Source organism: Myodes glareolus, chromosome 3 (assembly GCF_982192425.1).
Source record: "Myodes glareolus chromosome 3, mMyoGla1.1, whole genome shotgun sequence".
Classification (NCBI taxonomy): domain Eukaryota; kingdom Metazoa; phylum Chordata; class Mammalia; order Rodentia; family Cricetidae; genus Myodes; species Myodes glareolus.
In genome coordinates, this window is record NC_142028.1 from 128,512,341 (window position 1) to 128,531,030 (window position 18,690).

The window sequence follows — 18,690 nt, forward strand, 5'->3', positions numbered from 1 at the left end:
GGCCAGCCTAGGCTATGTGAAATAGTAAAAAGCAACAAATGAGCCAGGTGGCGGTGGCACACATCCTTAATCCCAGCACGTGGGAGGTAGAGGCAGGCTTGTCTACAGAGCGAGTTCCAGGACAGCCAGGGATACACAGAGAAACCCTGTGTAAAAAACAAACAAACAAAAAACCCTTATGATGACCCATGTTTGCCCTGGGCCTCCACAGAGATGGAAGGGAAGACTCTACAACAATAAAGCTATCCTTTGATGACTTCTGCATGTGCACCATGGCACATGAATATCACCTCATATTAAGCACACATAATAAATTTTAAAATTAAAAATCAAAAAGACTAGGGAGAAAGAAAATACTAGTGAGCAATGCTTGCTCACTACTAACATGAACCCAAATTTGATCACCAAAACCCACATAAACTTGCCAGGTATGGTGATGTGCGCTTGGAATCCAGCAGCAGGGAGACTAAGACAGACAGGTCCTTGAGGCCCACCGGCCAGTCCGGCCAACTGGAGACTGTCTGCAGAGGGGAGATGGCACTTCTGAAGACGGCATCTGGCCTTCATATGCACTTACATGCATGTGTGCCCAAATTGAACACACAGTTCTCCAAAGATCTTCCTGATAGCCATCTTGGGACCACATTTCTGCACGGCAATAAGGGACTGAAGCAGAACAGCGATTATTTGCCAGCTGGATTTGTGACCACCCTGATTTTCAAACTGCTCAGTTTGCAGTGCTAGGAATTGAACTCAGGGCTTTTGGCATGCTAGCCAGGTGCTCTGCCACCAAGCTTCCTCCCCAGTTCTCGCAAAAATATTATCCTCAGATGAACTCCTTATGAAGGAAATGGCAAAGAGACGTTCAACATCTTGGTTCAACATCTCCAGGCCCTTTCTGCTGGGGGAGCCATGGCCCACTTATTTCTAAGCCTGTACCTAAGGCTGCCATGCAGCTTTGAAGCAAGTTACAGCAAAGACATCACTAAGCGTTCAGAAGCCTCTAACAACACTCCTTTCCCCTCCGCTCTTCTGGTTTGAAGCTCTCCAGTCAGGTCTCCACCCCAAGGAAAGAGTCATGATGTGGGGTGCTCATCAGCACAGTGAGGGGGATCACCCTGTTACAGGCAGGTCCATGCTAGAGCTCAGCCTGGGACAAATGCCCACAACTGTGCTACAAGCACATTTCCTGGGGATAGGACACTGGTGCCATGGTAGAATGTGGGAAGAGGACATGACACCTCCAGGCCTGTTTTCTGGCGAAGAGCTGCCTGGCAGGTTGTCCTTTGTGTGCTAGAAAAATATTCTCTCCACAGGCTGTGTCATGAAAAAGACCAAGAACTACTGATCTGAGAGGCTAGGGAATCTTCACCACAGGCTTCTCTGCAGAGACACCTCCAGGGACTGCCACATCACAGGTCACAACCTGCCCAGCCATATACTCCCTCACTGTACACTAGCCATGCACCAGGAACCATGTTGGATGGCAGAGACAGATTTATGAGACCCTCAGAAGAGCACAAGGAATGGTGGGTTTGGGAGAGTAAGGCCAAGAGAGAAGCAGGTCCCCCACAGATCATCAACATTGAAAGGTTATGTCTGAGTTTGAAGCAGATCCCATCTCTTCAAAAATTGCCCATGGGGAAGACCACACACATCACCGGGGAATAGGCCACTAGCAGGAAGCATGGCCTGGCCTGCAAGGGTGATGGGGGGCATGGATCTGGCCTCACTGTGGCCACTGGTGAACGATGGAGATGAGCTGGTCAGCCACAGCAAAGACTGGGAGCAACGGGCGAGGGAAAGACGTGCGGTGGATGTGAAGCACCGACCCTGAGGCAGGCTCACAGAAGACCAGCTCTCCTGCTTGGAGGTCCAGCAGCACGCCCAGCTGTGCTGGGCACCGAAGCAACGCCAGAGGCTCATGCTGCCCATTGTGTGAGAAACGGAACTCTTGAGCATAGCGGGAGAAGACCCAGGAGAAGGCATTGTGGCCCAGGCGGCAGTCACTGCCAGAGCCCTTTCGAGGCAGCTGGGCTGAGGCGACACCCACTTTATAAGCACAGCTGTGCTGAACATTCACTATCCAGGCGTGGAGTCCAGCCTGGAAGGTGGTGGCAGCCAAGGCATTAGGCCAGTGGTCAAAGCGTTCGGGGTCATCTGAGCAGGCCTTGGACTTCTTGGCACTGAAGGTCAGGGTCCGTCGATCTTCAGACAAATGCAATAAGGGGCTGACAGTCCTTTCATTGATATGCACCTCCTCCATGCCTGTCAGAAAGAATCCTCAGGGTTGTCCCGAGTCCTACCCCTGCTCCATTCCTAATCTGCTCCTACCAGGTAGTCTAAGGTTTCTTACCACTCATTGACCTCTGACAAGCCATCTACTCTCCCTAAGCCTCAGTTTCTTCCTCTTTAAAGTATTTGTCACAGGGTAGTCATGGGGACCAGCTAAGGCAGTGTGTGTCAAGTGCCTCACATAGACCATGCTGAGTAGCTGGAGCCAGGAGAACACCGGCTATTGGTCTAAAATCTTCATGTGCAAATTATGATAGAAAGAAGTAAGTTGTCCAAGTTCCCACATCAAGCTGGTGGTAGGGTCAAGTGAATACCCAGTATTTTAGTTTTCCCTATCTTACTGCTTTTGAGCTGATCCTATCTGTGGCTTCCAGAGCTGATGTCCTGAGGGCAGAGCCCAAAACTAGGAAGCACGACAAAAGCAGTTCTCAGAAGTTAACTGTGATACCAGGATCTAGAGCACACAAGCTATTACTAGCCCTAATAATAATTACATATACATATATTACATGGATAACCTGCAGGGGAGAGTTAAAATTGAGAAAGCTTCAGTCTATCACCAGGGGACATACGAGCTTCCACCTAACACAGGGGAATTCAGAGAGACAGTAAGTTTCGCCTCTGACAGCCCAGTATGCAGCACAAGCCCACATTGAACACCAGTCAGTTTTGTTCTTCTCTTGTGTTTGAGACAGGGTCTCAGATGGGGAAAGAGGCAGCTAGCCTGGCTGTGAACTCAGACAGCGTCTCAGAGAGGGAGAGAGGCAGCTAGACTGGCCTCAAACTCAAGAGTTCCTGCCTCGGCTGCCCAAGCGCGGGGCATCACCACACTCAACCATTTAGACCGGTGTTTGTTAAATGAATGGGTGAGGCAAACCCTGGCAGCTTCACTGTGGTACCAGATGCTCTCCAGGTGGATGTCATTCTACTTTAAAAAGGAATCTGAGGTTTCTAATAAATGATAAGGAGTTGTCCCAGAAAGGTGAGAGGACAGAACTTAAAGGAACATAATTAATCCTAACCCTAACCACAGAGAAACGGGAAGGGAGGATCCGGTCAACCCCTCCCCGTCCCCACCCACACAGGCGGGCAGTGCTGCAGTCTGGTAGCTCCTAACCTGAGAGAGACCCGAGGACCGATGTTGCCCAGAGCTGAGTCAGTAGTGGGCTCCAAGCACACTTCTCGTTAAAGCTTAGTTTGTCCGACTCCTGGGGATCCAAAACGCCCTCTGCTTCCTCAGCCCTAATGCAGGGGGGAAAAGAGACAGAGGTTCAAGAAGGTTCTGGAAATGCACCTGGATCCACATGAGTGAGGAGAGGAAGACAGAAGTAAAAGCCTTCCTTTGTAGGTGACACCATGATTGTATTAGCCAGAAGGGAAAGTGGCTTTTCCTGATTCCCCCTCCCCAGGGACCTTCATTCCAGCAAAGCAAACAGTATATAGGGAAATATATTCCTTAATATACCAGTTAAGACTGGTATTAAAAGTGGGGGCAGGGCCTGGAGAGACCTCAGCAGTTAAGAGTGCCTACTGCTTCTGCAGAAGTCCCCAATTCCAATACAATCACCTGTCACCCCCAATTTCAGGGGATCAGAAAGCCTGTGTGAACACTTGCACTCACCAACACCCCCCCCCCACACGCATGCAAACACAGATGAAATAAGGAAAACTTGGGAGTGGAGACTGGAGGTTGTGCACTCTGACAGCAGAGATGGGATAGGATCCGGGCCTCTGGAACTGCGGTGTGATAACATTTCTTTATATACTATCCGGAAAATATCTCACCTCCTCTAAAACCCACTGTGACAGTAAATGTTTCCCTGGTTGGTCCAAAGATCCCAGCCACTCCTCGGTTCTTAAACACAAACACCCCTAACTGAGGATCGCACAGAACTGGGAAATTTAGTCATCAGGATGGAATTCCTCGAAGCTGGGGAGGTGATAGGTAAATCACTTGCAGTACAAGTTGAGGACCAAGGGTTGAATCCCCAAAACCCAGGTAAAACATGATGAGATAACATGTACCTACGATCCCTGTGCCTCTAGGCGAGATGAGAGGTGGAGAAAGGAAGCTCAAAGGCCAATTAGCCTGGTGTAGGCTAACAAGGAGACCCTGTCAGAACCAGCATCTGAGATTGTTCTCTGTCCTCCACATGCACGATGATATTCACACACACGAACATGCAGGCATATATAGAGACAAAACACATACACACACACACACACACACACACACACACACACACACACAAAGATAAAGAAAAAAAACCATGAGGGCCAGAGAGATGGTTCAGCAGTTATGAGGATTTGTTGCTCTTGTAGAAGACTCTGGTTCAATTCCCAGAACCCACATGGAAGCTCTCAACTTCCTTAACTCCAGCTGCAGAGAATCCAATGTCCTCTTCAAATATCCTCAGGCTGCTCCACATAATGGTGCACTTACATGCACACAGACGCACGTGCACACACACATACATGCGCACACACACACACACACAATAGGTAAATATTAAAATGAACCAAACAACTTAAAGGAGGGACTGCATAAGAGCAGGATGCGGTTTATCCAGATGTTTGGCCTCTGTGTTCACTGTTTTATATATGATCACTTAGACTGTGTTGTAATGGGAAGGTAGTAGGTTTTCCATCTGACACCAGAATGGAGCTTTATGGAAGACACTGAGTAGAAAATGGGAGCTGGATTCAAGTCCTGCTTCCATGTAAAAAAAAAAAAAAAAAAAAAAAGAATAGACTTGGCCCAGTTGAATGAGCCCAGGCACCATTCAACACATTTTCCCCCTCAACCCGAAATGAAATCTCAAAGGGACAAAAAGTGAAGCGGGAACTTATCTAATACTTTGTAGTCCTCCAATCTGGCTTCTCAGAAGGAATGTTCCTACCACATCTAATTCTGAAGATGGCTAGAGGCCATCTGGAGGTGCTCCTCGGATGCACGCAGTCTCTGTGAGACTGTCACTGACTGGCCTAGCCTGGCAGAATGAGATGAGCAGTCTCAGAAGTGAGGAAGTACAAATGCTGACAAAGGTTGTTTGTGGTGAACAGAGAGAGCCTGTGCTCTCAAAACATAGCAGCACTATGTGGAGAAGCCCCAGCTAATGGGGAGACAGGAGGATCAGTGTCAGCAACTAAGCTGTCATTCCAGAACAGAGCTGAGACCATGGACTAAAGTCAAAGGAGAGCCACCTAGTCCAGCTACTACGTGGTACAGGACACAAAAGCCATGGCCCCAAGGTACACTGGGACTTGAATACAGCAAAGCCTGGCTGGAATCGAAACATTCTGTCTATGCAGCGGGGACTTGTTGCCACTCTTAGGCAAGAACTGAGCCCAGCCACCAAAGATATGGAAATACCAGAGCCAACAAAGGCCGTTCTCATTAGATAAGTGAGATCCCACCTAGACGGGCCTGACAACAGCTCTTGGGAGAGCACAAAGCACTACACACAAATCCTCAGCTCTACCAGTAGGTTTCTCAATGGAAGAAGTATGGACTCAGCAATTCAACAATGTGCTTAAGGACTAAGCAAATGCATAAAGCTATTGGCCTTGTTGGGAGCTGATGTTCTTTTTTGTTTATTATTATTATTGGTGGTGGTAGCGGTGGTTTTTTGAGAGAGGGTATCTCTATGTAGCCCTAGCTATCCTGGAACTATGTGGATCAGGCTGGCCTTGAACTCACAGAGATCTATCTGCATCTGTCTCCCAAGTAGCGGGATTAAAGGTATGGGCCATTAGGCCTAGCCTAGGAGCCAGGGTTCTTAGTATAAGATACAAATATGGAACTGGAGGCAGGCAAAGGCAGTGTTAACTGCAGTGTTAGACTGGAATTAGAAGTTATGATACAGATTCATGCATAAGAAGTCGCAAATATCCCCAAACTCTGATTAAAGGTCCAGTACAATGACATGTCAGTAGCAGCGAGAACACTTAGTGTCTCATGTTGGCTTTGAGATATCTCATCCTACTAAAAACAGATATAAGACCCCTGGAGAAACAGCTGGTTCCAGGACTGGGGCAGGTAAAAACCAATCTGAACCAGGGATAACTTTTTAAAGAATACTTTTTAGATTTCTTTTATATATATGAGTGCTTTGCTTGCATGTAAATATGTGTACCACATGTGTATCTGGTACCCAAGGAGGTCAGAAGAAGACATCAGATTATGGGTTGCAAGCCACCTTGTGGGTGCTGGGAACCAAACCCAGGTCCTCTGTAAGAGTAAGCTCTCTTAACTGCTGAGCCAGCTCTCCAACCCTCCCACCCCTGGGGACATCTTTTGTGCCACAGTAATAAAATACTCAAAGAAGATGGGGACCTGTCAAATAGACAAGCCAATTACTACTGGTCAAATGCGAGCAACCTGAAGATCAAAATAACCACAGCGGCAGTGATGCTTTACTATGCAGCAGATGAAATCAGAATCTGGGACTGGCACTGATTCCATAAGAGAGGGAAGAAATAAGAAAACAAATGAACAGCCCAGGCAGAAATTAGCATGGGTGCAAAACTCTTGGGGTAAAAGTCTGGAAGCTAACAGGAAACACACAGAAAGTGCCTTTCATTGTTGGTTCATCAATTATGAAAGAGAAAATACAGCCTTATAATGAAGAACCTGGCTGACGACACCTGAAATGCCCAACACTGCATTCAAGTGTTCAAACTTAACAGCCTTGATAACAGGATAGTGACATCACAGCCCACACTATGATGGGTTGTGAACTGGACCTTTACGAGGTATTCTCCCTCCCCAGGAATGGATAATCTGAATCTACTTCTGTGGGAATAGTATGTCTCACTGAATGACAATCTATAAAAGGGGCCTGAATTCGTAAAGACCAAGGGATGGTTTCAGATTGAAGAAAACCAGAAAACTCAGGAGAAAACAAAAAAATAACAAAACAAAACCCATTGTTAAGAATGGCACAACTGGGCCTAGCGGTGGTGGCACTTGGGAGGCAGAGGCAGGCGGATCTCTTTGAGTTCAAGGCCAGCCTGGTCTATAGAGCGAGTTCCAGGACATCCAGGGCTACACAGTGATACCCTGTCTTGAAAACACAAACAAAAGAAACAGATCTTTGTTTTCAGGATCTATGTTGAAATATTCTGAAACTAAATTTCATGTTCTCTGTGGAATATCATAAAATAGGCCAGAAAACAGGTTGTTCATACACACTACATATAAGATGACAGATGACAACTACAGATGGATAACAGATATATGTAATTAAAAGGAGGCAAAACACACACACACAAAGCCACATATATTCCAATTAAATAAGAAATCCCAAATCCCAAATCTAGTCAAACAAAGAGTTTGGAATTCCACATCTAAGACTGGTGCACGGACTCGGTGGATAAAGGTGCTTGCCACAGAGCTTGGCGACCCAGGACTCATGGTGGAAGCAGAGGAACAACTCCCACAAGTTGTCCCTGACCCACACATGAGCCATGGCACCCACATGCACCTACACACACAAAGTAATTAACTAATTCTTTAAAACCAACCACATCTCTAGGGAAATAGATTGGGAAGGGTTGATTTGATAAAGGCTCGCTTTTCATTTTAAATCATTTTTATTTTAGAGGGCTGGGAATTGAACCCAGAACTTTGTACAAACCAGGTAAAAGCACTGTATACCAAGCAATAACCCTATTGGGATTGGCTAATCACCTTGCCTGGCAAATTTTATCCATTTGGTCATTTCCTCAGGCCCTGGCCTCTCAACCTTTTAGCATTCAGAAATGACCTGTTGAAATTCTTTAACTACTCAACAATTAAGATGGGAAATTTGAGTTATCACTTAAAGACTTTTAAGACTTAAGTCATAAAGACTCTTTCACTGCAGAAAGAAAGGTAGAGGAGACACCAAGGAAGCAGGTATCAGGTGAGCCCAGGCCCAGTTCTGAGTCTCAGGATTCTTATCCAGGGTAACCATAGTTGAAGTAGGATAAAGTTTAGGAAAGCCCAGGGCAAGGCCCTAGCTAATAAGTATTTGCTTCACTGCCTTTTGATATGGATCTGAAGAAGACCGGAGGGTGAGAAGGCGTGGGCCTGACCTCTGACCTTGGAGCTAGGCTTTAGGAAGTTGCTTAGCTCCGTGCCTGGGAAGAAGGAAGGGGGTCTCAGTGACAGCCTGAGCAAATTACAGGGCCACACTCACCTCTCAACAATCTCGTGCTCCTTCTGCTGCAAGAGAAGAAAACACGGTCAGGTTGGCAGCAGAAACCCAGTATGTGAACATGACCTGAACACATTTCACTGCATACAACTGTGTGGATGCAGGCTTCACAACAAAGGCCCAGACAAAGCTTTCTGGGCTGTTCTCTCCCATACACACAGCTCCTCTATCCTCCTAACATACACAAAAATGAACCAGCCATTGCCCCTACCCTGTGGCAAACCAGGCTCCTCTTAACTCCAGTTCAGCACCATCTTCCACAGAGCCAGTGCCTCCCGCCATGGAGACCACCTGCTCTTAGATGCCTGTGATTCTGAATCTTTTATTGTTGGGACAGAACGTGCCCTTGGCTGGAAGCTGGTGCTGAGTGAATTCACAATCTGGGGCAGTCAGACAACCTCACTTGACAGGCAGGGGCTGCCTGCTTGCTCTTCATTCTTCCTCTGTGGGGAGACACTCAGGTGTCTACTGTCTCTCAAAACTGGAGGCTTCTGCATATCTATAAAGTACTTTGAAAGCAGTGCACTAAATACTAATTGTGATTATGTCTGGTAAACCCAAGAATGTGTTGTTTATATTGGGGCCTTATCTGCAGCAAGTGCTGCCTTCTCCCCAGCGCTTCTGAGCAACTCCCTGCACCTGGGTACTTTTCTCAGCACTTGTAAGTCACTTCATCCAGGAAGCTCTGGCCCGCCCTCCTGCCCTCCGAGGGATCCCTCCACTACCAGGACACATTCTACTTGTCAGTTTATGTAGCGACTCTTAGGTAGAGCTCGGAGCAACTGCAGCTGTGCCCTGGGACTCTGCCCCATTACACAGCACATAGGCACTCAGTAAGTATTTGCTTGCCGTTGAAAGTATGTTGCTATCAGGTGCCAAATACTCAGATAATTTTATTTCCCGTCTCATGTTAAGAATAGAATGATATTAAACATAGTAAAGAAGATAGCTAAAGAGACTACTGCCAGGGGATCTTGCAGTAGCTGAGAGAGATTGAGTTCAACTTTGAATGCAGCATGGGAACTGAAGGCCTTGGAGCAGGGCGGGATCACTGGGTGGAAAATCACTAAGAGCAGTGGTTCTCAATCTTCCGAATGTTTTGACCCTTTAATACAGTCCCTCATGTGTGGTGAACCAGTCATAAGATTATTTTCATTGCTACTTCATAACTATAATTTTGCTGCTGTACGAATCATAATGTAAATATCTGTGATTCCCAACCCCTGTGAAAGGGTTGTTCAACCCCCTAAGGGGCCGCAACCCACAGGTTAAGAACTGCTGACTAAGAGGAAACATTGAGGGGAAGGGAGATCCTAGCTAAACCTAGCTGACAGGATTCTTGCTGAAGACAGACCAGGATGACCAGACACCCCTTGGGGATAGTGGAGAGGTGGAATCTGATAAATGCCAAGGGCTAGCAGATGTCAGTGGTGGGGGCTTTTGGCCAAGCTGATTTAGCTGGGTTCTTTGTTACAGAAGCACATCGACGGGCCAGAATAGAAACAGCGTCACAAGTCTGGCAGAAACCACGGTCACTCATCCCTGCCCCAGGGCCATCCTTTTGGCATTCTTGAGGCCTTCAAATCTGGGGGAACCTGGCCAACCCTCCGTGTCCTCACCCTCTCCCGACTTACAATCAGCTGGAGGTCATCCAGATGGGTAAGCATGCCCACCAGGCTGGTACGGAGGGTGTCCAGCTTTTTCAGTGCCTCAGTCCAATGTGTCTGCTGAGTCAGGATACTCTGGTGAGCCCGCTCCTCTTCACGGAGCACCTGCTCCAGCAATCGCTGTTCCTCAGTCTCACACAGGTTCCTCACCAGGCTCATCCTCTGGATAACCAGCTCCCTCGTTGCACTAGCCGTGCTCTGGCAAGGGATAAAATGAGGAGTCAGAGACAAAGTCCCAGTCACAAGTAGCAGAAAGGATGCCAACATTGATTGACAGTGTCTGCCATGGGCAGAGTACGGAGAACAAAGGGACTCAAGCCATTTACTTTGACACCCTAGTATTAAGAGTTCCGAAGTGTGGCCATGTCTCAGAAGGTCATGACCACAGTTTAAAAGGTGGGTGGGGCTTAGAGATGAACTAGCATTGGAATCATGATGGTCATGGGACAAAAATGAAGGAATCGTAGTGCTCATAGGGCATAATGGCCTTAAAGAGTTATCATCAGCCAGACCCATACAAACCAGGCTCCAGTTGAAATTTCACCCTGCCCAAGGGCCAAAATCTTATCCCCTCCTAAGGCTTGTCCATCCCAACTGGTTCCAACAACAGAGTTTTTAATGTGCCATCAAGGAACTCTGAAAAAACTTTCGGCTAAAGATGTTTTTGTTTGTTTTTTTTTTTTTGTTTTTCCAGTGGGTTTCTCTATGTAACCACCCTGGCTGTCCTGGAACTCCCTCTGTAGACCAGGCTGGCCTCGAACTCACAGAAATTTGTCTACCTCTGCCTCCCGAGTGCTGGGATTAAAGGACTGTGCTACATTGTCTGGCTCAGCTAAGGATGCTAATGTGCTCCCAGTGGTCAGGTTCTGGCTGCAGTAGGTACCTCCAGACACTCTCAGTGACTGAGCGGGAAACTTCCTGCTAGCCTGGACACTGCGAGCAAGCCCATCCTCCCAGCTGTCATCTAGCCCTGCTCCCTAGGCCATGCGTCAGAACAGAGCGGCCTTCTCTGTGTCAGAGGGCCAAGGACAGTTGCTTCCCTGGGCCCTGCCCCTGCAGACCTGCTTTGTACAGTTCAGGAAACAGTCATCCTTCTTTTACAGAAGAAACCAAGACCGATGATCTTCATGGTGTGGAGGAGAGAACAGCTTAATGAATATCAAGGAGACTCACTTGAGTCTGAAGCACACTGACCTCACCTGTAACTGCAGCTCACTTGCTCTCTTGGCCTCTACTTTTGCTGCCTATGGCCACTTCCTACTATAGCTGTTCCTTTTTAAACTGAAATCCTGTGTGTGTGCGTGTTTGCCACATGCATGTTGGATCTCCAGGAGCTGAAGTTAAGTGCAGTTCTGAGCTGCCCAAAGTAGGTACTAGCAACCAAACTCAGGTTCTCTGGAAGAGCAGGAAGTGTTCTTAACTGCTGAGCCACCCTTCTAGCCCCTAAATTTAAGTTTTTGCCTTATTATGTTTTAAAAAACAAACAAAAATAAAAACAAAGAAACCAACCTTTTCAGTGATTTGTCTTTGTATCTGAAATGAAGGCAATGCCCCCGTGACCGAACCTCTTGTTTCTCTGATTTTACTTCTTCCTGCCGTCTCCCCTGTTCACACTGCTTCAGCCTTGCAGGACCTACTGCCCAGAAGCTCGGGCACCCTCTGCCCAGGCCTGTGGCATTGATGACCTGTCTAGACACTCTGCAGGTGTGCGCATCATTGCTCCACTTCTTAGGTCTCTGAGCAAAAACAAACCTTTTCTTCAAACTTTTCTTTATTGTTATTTTGAATGTATGCGTGAGTAAGCATCTGCACGTGGGTGTGCACACCACAGTGCATATGTGGAGGTAAGAAGACAACTTTAGAAAATTAGTCTCTCCTTCTGTCTTTATGTGGCTTCCAGGAACAAACTTAGGTCAGCAGGCTTTTGCAGCAAGCAATTTACCTCTGTTTTGTTTTTGTTTCTTCAAGACAAGATTTGTCTGTGTAACAGCTCTGGTTGTCCCGGAACTCACTTTGTAGACCAGGCTGGCCTGGAACTCAGAGATCTGTCTGTCTCTGCCTTCTGAGTGATGGGATTAAAGGCGTGTGCCACCACTGCCCAGCAATATCAACTTTTCTTGATGAGAGCATTCCTTATCACAGCATAAGTCACTGAACCTGTCCCTCAGGACATGTTGGCCCCTCTTCCTCAAAGAATGTATTGCCTTCTGACATTAATACATATTTTATTCTTTATTGTCTGTGTCTCCTGACCAGAATGTAGCATTCATGCGAACAGGCACTTTCACGTTTTGTTCACTATAGAATGCCTAGCAAACAGGCAGGCCAATGGTGCCTGGCATATGAAGTGCTCAGTAAAGGTTTCTTAAAGGAATAGTAAAATGTTGGAAGTCATGTCAGGATCTGCTACTATAGCTTCTAGTTTATATTCTACTGAAGGCTTAGTCAGTGCAATAGGACAAGAAAATAAAAACTGTGAGAGAGTCAAAGACAGACTGAGATAGAGAAATCAAGATCCTGCAAACAGGGGAGATGAATGCAGAATAGGTAGACTCCTAGCTGCTTTCTGGTCACTGGTTCTGTTCCTTTAAGCTTCTGAGAGATGTCTGTTGCCCTATCAATGAAGTTTATGCCAGTTTAGTTTATGCGATTAAAAGAAACTTGGTTAAGGCAGTGCCAAACTTATTCTGTATGCTATGTGTATAGGTGGGGGTGGGTGAGGCACAGGGCACATGTAAAAAGAAATTCACAGGCTCTGCCCTGAAGGGCATACTTAAGAGAGAAGACATAATATTTGTGCTTAATAAAAAAGGATCAGCAGTGTGATGTAGCAGCAGCAGCGGCCTGAGAGTCAGAGGATGCAGGATATAGAAGTCTCTGTCTCTGCAAGGAGGAGTGGGGCCCGAGAGTCAGCGGGTCCAGGATATAGAGCTGTCTCTGTCTCTGCAATGAGTAGGGCCTGAGAAGCAGAGGATGCAGAATATAGAAGTCTCTGTCTCTGTCTCTGCAATGAGGAGTGAGGCCTTGGGCAAGTCACTTCTGGGAGACTTGTTTCTATCTTCAAATACGATGTTTACTGCCATCTATGAGTACTTCAAAAATTCCTGACATGGAAGCACTTGCATGTAATCTCAACAATCTGGATATGGAGGAAGAAGGATCTGTAGTTCATGATCAGTCTTGGCTATATATCAAGTTTGGGGCTAGCCTAGGCTACACAAAACCTGTTTCAATAAACAAAACAAACAAAAGAATCTCTCAAAAGAACTGAAGATGTAGCTCAATGGTAGAGCATTTGCCTAGCATGTACATAGTCCTGGGTTCAATGCTTCATACTGGCTTTTAAAAAAAGAAGAAAGAAGGAGAAAGGGAGAAGAGGAAGAAGAAGAAGAAGAAGAATTCATGTAAAAGTGCCTAAAGAACTTCATAATTCTAGAGATGAGCACAAAATAATTCCAAAAAAGTCTTGGGGCTGGAGAGATAGGTCAGCTGTTAAGAGCACTTGTTGCTCTTGCAGAGGATCTGGGTTTGGTTTCCAATACCCACATGGTGGCTCACAACCATCTATAACTCCAGTTCCAAGGAATCCAATGCCCCCTTCTGATCTCTGCTGGTGTCAGACACACATGTAGTGCACACACACACACATGTAAGCAAAACAATCATACACATTGAATAAAATAAAAAAGTCTAAAATTTTGTGGGAAAAAAGGCACTAGTCTTTTTGGCTTTGAACTCAAAGTCACCAAGGATTCTGCTTTCTAGTCCCGGAGCCTGTGTGCTGAAGGAAGCAGCATGCAGTAGCAACGAGGCTGTAAGTTTGGAAAGGGATCTTAGACTGTGCTAGACATGGGCTAGAGTCTTATTCTAGGGGGAGGCCCAGTGCCGAGAGTAAATGGAGAATTACCACTGCTTTCTGGTTCTTCCCTTGCAGGACCTCCGCCACATACTTGGTGATGCCCGCGCTCTGTAGCTGCAGCCTCTCACACTGGTCCACAATCTTGTTCTGCAACACAGATGGCATTACCATGTTTATTCATTATATTTATTCATGCATATGGGCCACTCACTCGTTCGAGCGGTTTTTCCCTTTTACTCTACCCTGAGTCACCCACTCCCATGGTTCCTGAAACCTTGTGTCAGGGATCCCATCTAAGCCTATTGTGTCTTTCCTTCCAGCTCACCAGTGCTGGACTCCCTATCCATCAAGACACTTGGGTCTTTTTAAGATTTATTTATTTATCATGTATACAGTGTTCTGAATGCATGGACACCTGCAGGCCAGAAGAGAGCACCAGATCTCATTACAGATGGTTGTGAGCCACCAACCATGTGGTTGCTAGGAATGGAACTCAGGACCTTTAGAAGGGCAGTCAGTGCTCTTAACCTCAGCCTGACACTTGAGTCTTGACGGGTCTTTCCCCAACCCTCCTCCCTCTCCTCACCTCACCACTACTTCCACTTCTGTTATTCTAGCCAGATGGTCATCACCTCAGAAGAACCCTGTTAGAACGCCTCCCCATTACCACAGCCACTTTTTCTAAGGGAACTGGTGTAGGCCATGTCCAGTTCAAAACCTCCCAGTGGTTTTCCAATAGTCACAGTGAGACTAGGCCTCTTATCTGAGCCACAGGTCCTACCTGGAATAATTCTTTGTCTCCCATGCCACCTCCTACTTCACACTAACCTTCTTTCTGCTACTTAAAAACACCAGATTTACCCAGCCTGCCTGAGGGCCTTTGGGCTTGTTACTTCCTCCTTCAGTCTTGGCCTCCCCCAGTTGTCTTGCGCCCTTGATCTACCCATATGCGGCCTTCTCAGGGAAGCTCACTCTGACTCACCCCTGACTCTGTCCTGCTTTATTTTATTTCTCTTACAACTGCTGACTACATTTTGTTTGCTTTTCTGTCTCCCACCACTGGAGCATGAGCACCACATTCTGACCTACCACACAGAAGGCAGTTCCTGCATACACAGGGCCTTAAATAAATATTAATTGGTATGAAGTCTCATTGCTTTGACCACAAGTGAGTCGGTAGTGTTCTGTTCCCAAAGTCACGAGCAACAGCCACCAAGGAGCAGGGAACGGGTTGGGAACGAGGGAGCTGAGGCACATGGCTGGCTGGCTTAGACCCAGGCCTGTCCCACTCCTTCACATGAGGTAACAGCTGCGGCACTTCCAGGTACCAATCTCTTCACTGCTCCCCAGAAGAACTGGCCCCAGTGCCATTTGCCACAAGGCAGTCCAGTTGCCTCTTCCAAGAAAGTCTCCCAACCCCCTCCCACCAGTAAGAATGAATTGTGGCCCTGTGGTTATCATGTACCCAGGGACTAAGAGAACTGAGCTTAGCTATTGTCCTTTTTAATTTTTTTATTTTATAAATAAAGCATGGGTATATCTGCCCCTCCACTTTTTTATGACTTACATGAAACAGCATATGCTATTTTAGATCTCTTTTCAGTTACTGCTATGCTGTTCCAGATTTTTTAAACTGTTCCAGATTTTTAAAAATGTATTTCATGTATCAGTGTTCTATCTACATGTATGTTTGGACACCAGAAGGCATCAGAACCCATTATAGATGGTTGTGAGCTGCCATGTGGTTGCTGGGAATTGAACTCATGACCTCTGGAAGTGCAGCAGTGCTTTTAACTACGGAGCCATCTTTCCAGCCCTTGCCCTTTTTTCTTAAAAAAAAAAAAAAAAAAAAAAAAGGTTTAGCCAGGCAGTAGTGGTCCATACCTTTAATCCCAGCACCTGGGAGGCAGAGGCAGAGGCAGAGGCAGAGGCAGAGGCAGAGGCAGGCGGATCTCTGTGAATTCCACGTGACTCTCCTGCTGCATTCACCCTTTACCCACTGCTCCCTCCTCCACCCTGATCCTCTCTTCTTTAATGCTCGCCCTTCTAAGGTTCACGTCTCTTTTTTCTTTTTTAATTTTTATTTATTCTGACGAGTATTATCTTATTGCGTTGGTGTTTTGCCTGCACGAATGTCCTGGTGAGGGTGTCAGAACTCTTGGAGCTAGAGTCACAGTGGCTGTCCTAGAACTCACTTTTAGACCAGGTTGGCCTTGAACTCACAGAGATTCTCCTGCCTCTACCTGCCAAATGCTCAGACTAAAGCTACTACAACTGGCGGGTTTTTTTTGTTTTGTTTTGTTTTGAAGACAAAGCTTTATCATGAAATCCAACTGGCCTCAAACTCGCCATCTCTTTCCTTACTCGTTCAGGAGTGTGCCACCACACCCAGCTTATATTGTCTTTCTCTGGCTTGTGTCCAGGTTCCATGTATGACACAAAACATGTGACAGTCTGATCAGGCTTGTTTCACTTAACACGGTGATCTCCTCTTCCCTCCATCTTCCTTCCAAACCACATCATTTTATTCTGCATTATAGAATAATACTCTAATGTGTCTATGTATGTGAATATATCCTTATTTTTCTTATCCAGTCATCCAATAATGGGCACCTAGGCTGTTTCCTAACTTGAGCCGGCCCTCTAACTCACTTTGAGGCATGGGTCCAGAAGTTAAGAGCAGTTGAACTGGTGCTATTTTGCCCAGGTCAGTAGAAATATGCTCCAGAGACAATTTCTCTGCAGGATGGAGGGAAAGAGGAGTGTACTGAAGCCATTGTGTATGCTAGGGCTAGGGATGTAGCTCAGCGGTAGAGTCTAATATGCCTGAGGCTTTGATTAAACCCTGCACCAAAAAAGAAAAGCAAACAAACAAAACCACAATATCTAAAGTAGAAGGAAAGGGACGAGACTTGCTTTCTTTATGCCAAGGCCAAGCATATGTGTAAGGTCTTAGGGTGACCCAGGAAGGCACCTGGGGCATAGCACCATGCCTGCCATCCTGCCCCAGCTTTCACCCCTCCCACTGCTCAGACAGGCTTTCCATTAGGTCCTTTCCTCTTCCTAACCACTGAGGTCAAGCAGTGGTTTCCTCTTGCCCAGTCAATGAGTCTCACCCCTCTGATCCCTGAACATTAGGAGTCTGGGAGGGTTACCATCCTGCTGTGGGTCTCCTTTTCCTCATCTGAAAAACCTGAATTCAAACCCACACGTCAGAAACCCAGCTTGAGTGGAATGAGATGATAAATATCTAAGTCCTTAGGAATTTGTAAAATGCTTACCCACGATGCAAGCTGATTATATCAACTTTACTCAAGTTTATTTTCATCATCACCGAGTAACTGAACCCTGCTGGCCGCAGTTTCCAGTAAGGCATACTTATTACAACCTGGTTGAGTAGCTGATGTCCCTAGCATGAACAGCAGGGCTCAATGCCAGGGTGGGGTTGGGAGAATTAAGCCATTTAATAAAATTGCAAGGAGTTCCCCCAGTGGCCACAACTAGAATGAAAATAAGACTGCAGCACCAAGTTGTCTTAGCCTCCAACCTCAGAAGGGGAAAGGGTAGGGGTGGGGGTATAACAGGAAGGTGACCAGCCTAGAGCCACACTGAACCAACCAGGAGATGATAGAGTCCTGCCATTCTCCCGGTTCACCAACTTCTTCAAGTCAGGGCCAGGTTGGAAGAGAATTAGATCCCTCACCAGAGAACCTGAGAGGAGGGGAGGAGACTCTGAGTCAAGGGGTATGAGGGAACTGAGTTTTTCTGAGGTCAGCTATAACAAACACGTGGTATTATGAATGTCCGGAAACTACCGGTGAAATGTAACAAGCTAGGTTCCGTGACTCACGGGGAATGGGTAGAATTCGAACTCGGATCCTGCTTAATCCAGAGGTCACACCTCTAACCACCTAGTTCTGAAAGGGAAGCCACAGAGAAGCCAGGCCCCGCCCCCCGACTCCGAGAGAAGTCACCCCAGTCCCGGCCCCAAGCCCGCTCACTCGTAGCTCCTCGGCGTGCTCCTCCGCCCGGCGGATGCGGTGCCCGTGACAGCGGCTGCCCAACCTGGCGCAGGCGGCGCATACCGGCCGTCTCTCGAAGAGGCAGAACCAGCTCAGAGGCTCTCCGTGCTCGGAGCACAACTGGTCCGGCTCGGATCCCGGCTCAGATCCCGGCCCGGACTCTGGCTCCGAGGCGTCCGCGGACATGGCCGAGAGCTGGGCGCTCCACCTGTCGCAGGTGCGGGGGACGGGGTTTCTTTTGCCCACGCCCTCCCAGGCCCCGCCCTCCCAGGCCCCGCCCACCCAGTCTGCGCCCGCGCGCTAACCCGCGCCACCTTTTTACAATTAAGTTGTATTGTGCCTGAGTTTTTAAAACAAACAATTAACAACCAATATTCTAGTGACTGAAAGAAACTTTAGTGAGCATTTACGAAGTGTCGGGTTTTTGCTAAGTGCTTTGTTTAACTGCTAGTTTGGGAGGCAGCTTTAGGCAGATATTTTAAAGCCAGACTCCCCTCTTAGTCCCTCAGTGGGCTTGAGTGTTAAAAAGGATTGAGACTATTTCTCTAACCTATTTGGGTTGAGGAGTAGATAAATGAAGACACATGAAATGAGTCAGGTGCGGTGGCACAAATCTGTAATCCCATTATTTAAGCGATGGAGGTGGA

General features: G+C 47.1%; 1 protein-coding gene across 2 annotated transcripts; it reads right to left on the minus strand.

The window, feature by feature from the left end:
• Window positions 1-1,479: 1,479 nt before the first annotated feature.
• Window positions 1,480-18,279, minus strand: Bspry (B-box and SPRY domain containing). Of its 2 annotated transcripts, none has more exons than XM_085686097.2 (6): window positions 18,023-18,279; window positions 14,070-14,168; window positions 10,130-10,360; window positions 8,478-8,500; window positions 3,413-3,537; window positions 1,480-2,268 (listed from the first exon to the last, which is right to left on the minus strand). In XM_085686097.2, the coding sequence occupies exons 1-6, from the start codon at window positions 18,227-18,229 to the stop codon at window positions 1,730-1,732; spliced, it is 1,224 nt and encodes a 407-aa protein (XP_085542223.1). In that variant the 5' UTR covers window positions 18,230-18,279; the 3' UTR covers window positions 1,480-1,729. The 2 variants fall into 2 exon arrangements, with proteins under 2 accessions (XP_085542223.1, XP_048315108.1); XM_048459151.3 differs by having other exon boundaries at window positions 8,478-8,503; window positions 18,023-18,278.
• Window positions 18,280-18,690: the final 411 nt, after the last annotated feature.